Source organism: Tupaia chinensis, unplaced genomic scaffold (genome assembly GCF_000334495.1).
Source record: "Tupaia chinensis unplaced genomic scaffold, TupChi_1.0 Scaffold000146_1, whole genome shotgun sequence".
NCBI classification, from domain to species: domain Eukaryota; kingdom Metazoa; phylum Chordata; class Mammalia; order Scandentia; family Tupaiidae; genus Tupaia; species Tupaia belangeri.
Genome location: NW_006159616.1, coordinates 2,046,339 through 2,048,136, shown reverse-complemented (window position 1 = coordinate 2,048,136; position 1,798 = coordinate 2,046,339). Strand labels below are relative to the sequence as shown.

General features: G+C 57.7%; 1 protein-coding gene across 1 annotated transcript in view; it reads right to left on the bottom strand.

Moving 5' to 3' along the window:
* The window catches only part of HSPG2 (heparan sulfate proteoglycan 2), a gene marked incomplete in the record, with an annotated part of 117,566 nt that overhangs the window by 100,936 nt on the left and 14,832 nt on the right, over positions 1-1,798 (bottom strand). Inside the window, 1 exon segment of the mRNA XM_027770665.1 lies at positions 1,473-1,580. Within this exon segment, the coding sequence (XP_027626466.1) occupies positions 1,473-1,580 (108 nt within the window).

The window sequence follows — 1,798 nt, the reverse complement described above, 5'->3', positions numbered from 1 at the left end:
GGGGGGACCTGGGCTTGGCTGGCATCTCAGGCCCGCATCTCCTCCCGCCAGGCGTGGACGCTGACGCAGACCCTGCAGCCCGCACTGTCCAGGTGGCCTCCAGCCTGCTCCCGAGAGCCTACCCCCACCTCACCCCCGTCTGCACCCAGGCATCTGTCCGGCACTCTGACTCTGAGTGTCAGGCCCCTTCACCACCAGGACCCGGCCCAGGCACAGCTCCTTGTGTTCCTGGCAGGCAGAGGCCCGTGGCCGGCCTTTGTTACCAGAGGTGCCAAAGCAGGCCAGCCCTTGCTGGCACCGGGCCAGTCCCGAGGCCCAGCCAAGTGCAAACAGCATGCCTGGCGCCCAGATACGGCGTGTTAGAGCGGGCGGGCTGCCCACTGCCCCCGTCACAACAAACCATCTCCACTCTGTCCAGGGGCCCTGGGAGCTGGGGACTGCCAGGGCAAGCCACCTGGGACCGACCGTGCAGTGGGATCCCGCCTGGACATGGCAGCTCCAGGTGACAGCAGCTGAACAGGGAGATGGGTGGAGGGCACGGGTGGGCAGTTAAGGGGGAAGGGGGCCGCATAGGGCCAAGTCACGGATTCTTTAACTTTACGAGTGGCGCCAGACGTGGGGGAGAGCGGGACGACTGCTCCCAGCTGCTGAGCACAGGGCAACCCTGTCTGTCACCAGCGAGGCCCTCGGGGTCCCGACTGGGACAGGGAGCCAGCAATCATGACAACAGCACGCCTTACTGGGCGCACGGTACCTCAGACACCAGCAATGTCGCCGGGACCTCTTCACCAGGGCAGGCGGCTGGGACCGTTCACTGAGGTGGCCACAGGCCATGCGCAGCCGCTAGGGCAACTGAGAAATGCTTCCTATTTTTAAGAGGTTTTTGCCTTAGGGTACATGCCACACCATCTGCTGGCCACAATAAACACTTCTTACTAGTACTTAGAACTTTTATTTCCCTGAGAAATTTTTGCTATAAGACACAAGTGCTCACTGGAGACAGAGATAGAAAGCAAAAAGTTCCCCCCAGGAGGATGGCCACACCACAGTCTCTTCTCCTCCGTTCTCCTCTTGGGATTTTGGGCACGCACGCACACATGCCCTGTGTGAGTTTCAAGCCACTGGGTTCAGGACTCAAATCATGGTCGACCATGAGGGAGTCCAGCGACATAGCCTCTCTTCTCCTCCGTTCTCCTCTTGGGATTTTGGGCACGCACGCACACATGCCCTGTGTGAGTTTCAAGCCACTGGGTTCAGGACTCAAATCATGGTCGACCATGAGGGAGTCCAGCACCTTTACTATGTCACCTGCTGGCCCCAATACTTCCACTTTATAATGTTGTTATTTCATTAAATTTCATATTGAATAGTCGCAAGACATATTGGGAGGTGCAGATTACACCAGCATGGATCCTTAAGCCAAGCCTGGAGGTAGAGCTATCTGCATTTTACGAAGGGGGAAACAGGCTCACCTGAGACTGCACAGCTGGTCGGCCAGAGAGGCGAAACCAGAGCAGGCCTGGCTCCACCTCCATGCCCCCCGCCAGCTTATAGTCAATGCTGGAAGAAGACAGTGCCAACTGCACAAGAGCAGGTGGCAAGGCTGCCTAGTTAATCAAGGCATCGCACGTCTTTGCCTCTGGCCCGAACTCTGTCAGCTCCACGGGTTATCCCACGCAGACCAGAACTTCTGACGGGCCATTTGCTTTGCTTTTTTTTTGTAAAGGCTTTTTTCCTATAAGGCGCGTACGCTCGCCAGAAAGACAGAGAGAGACAGAGAGACCGAAAGCGAGAAATC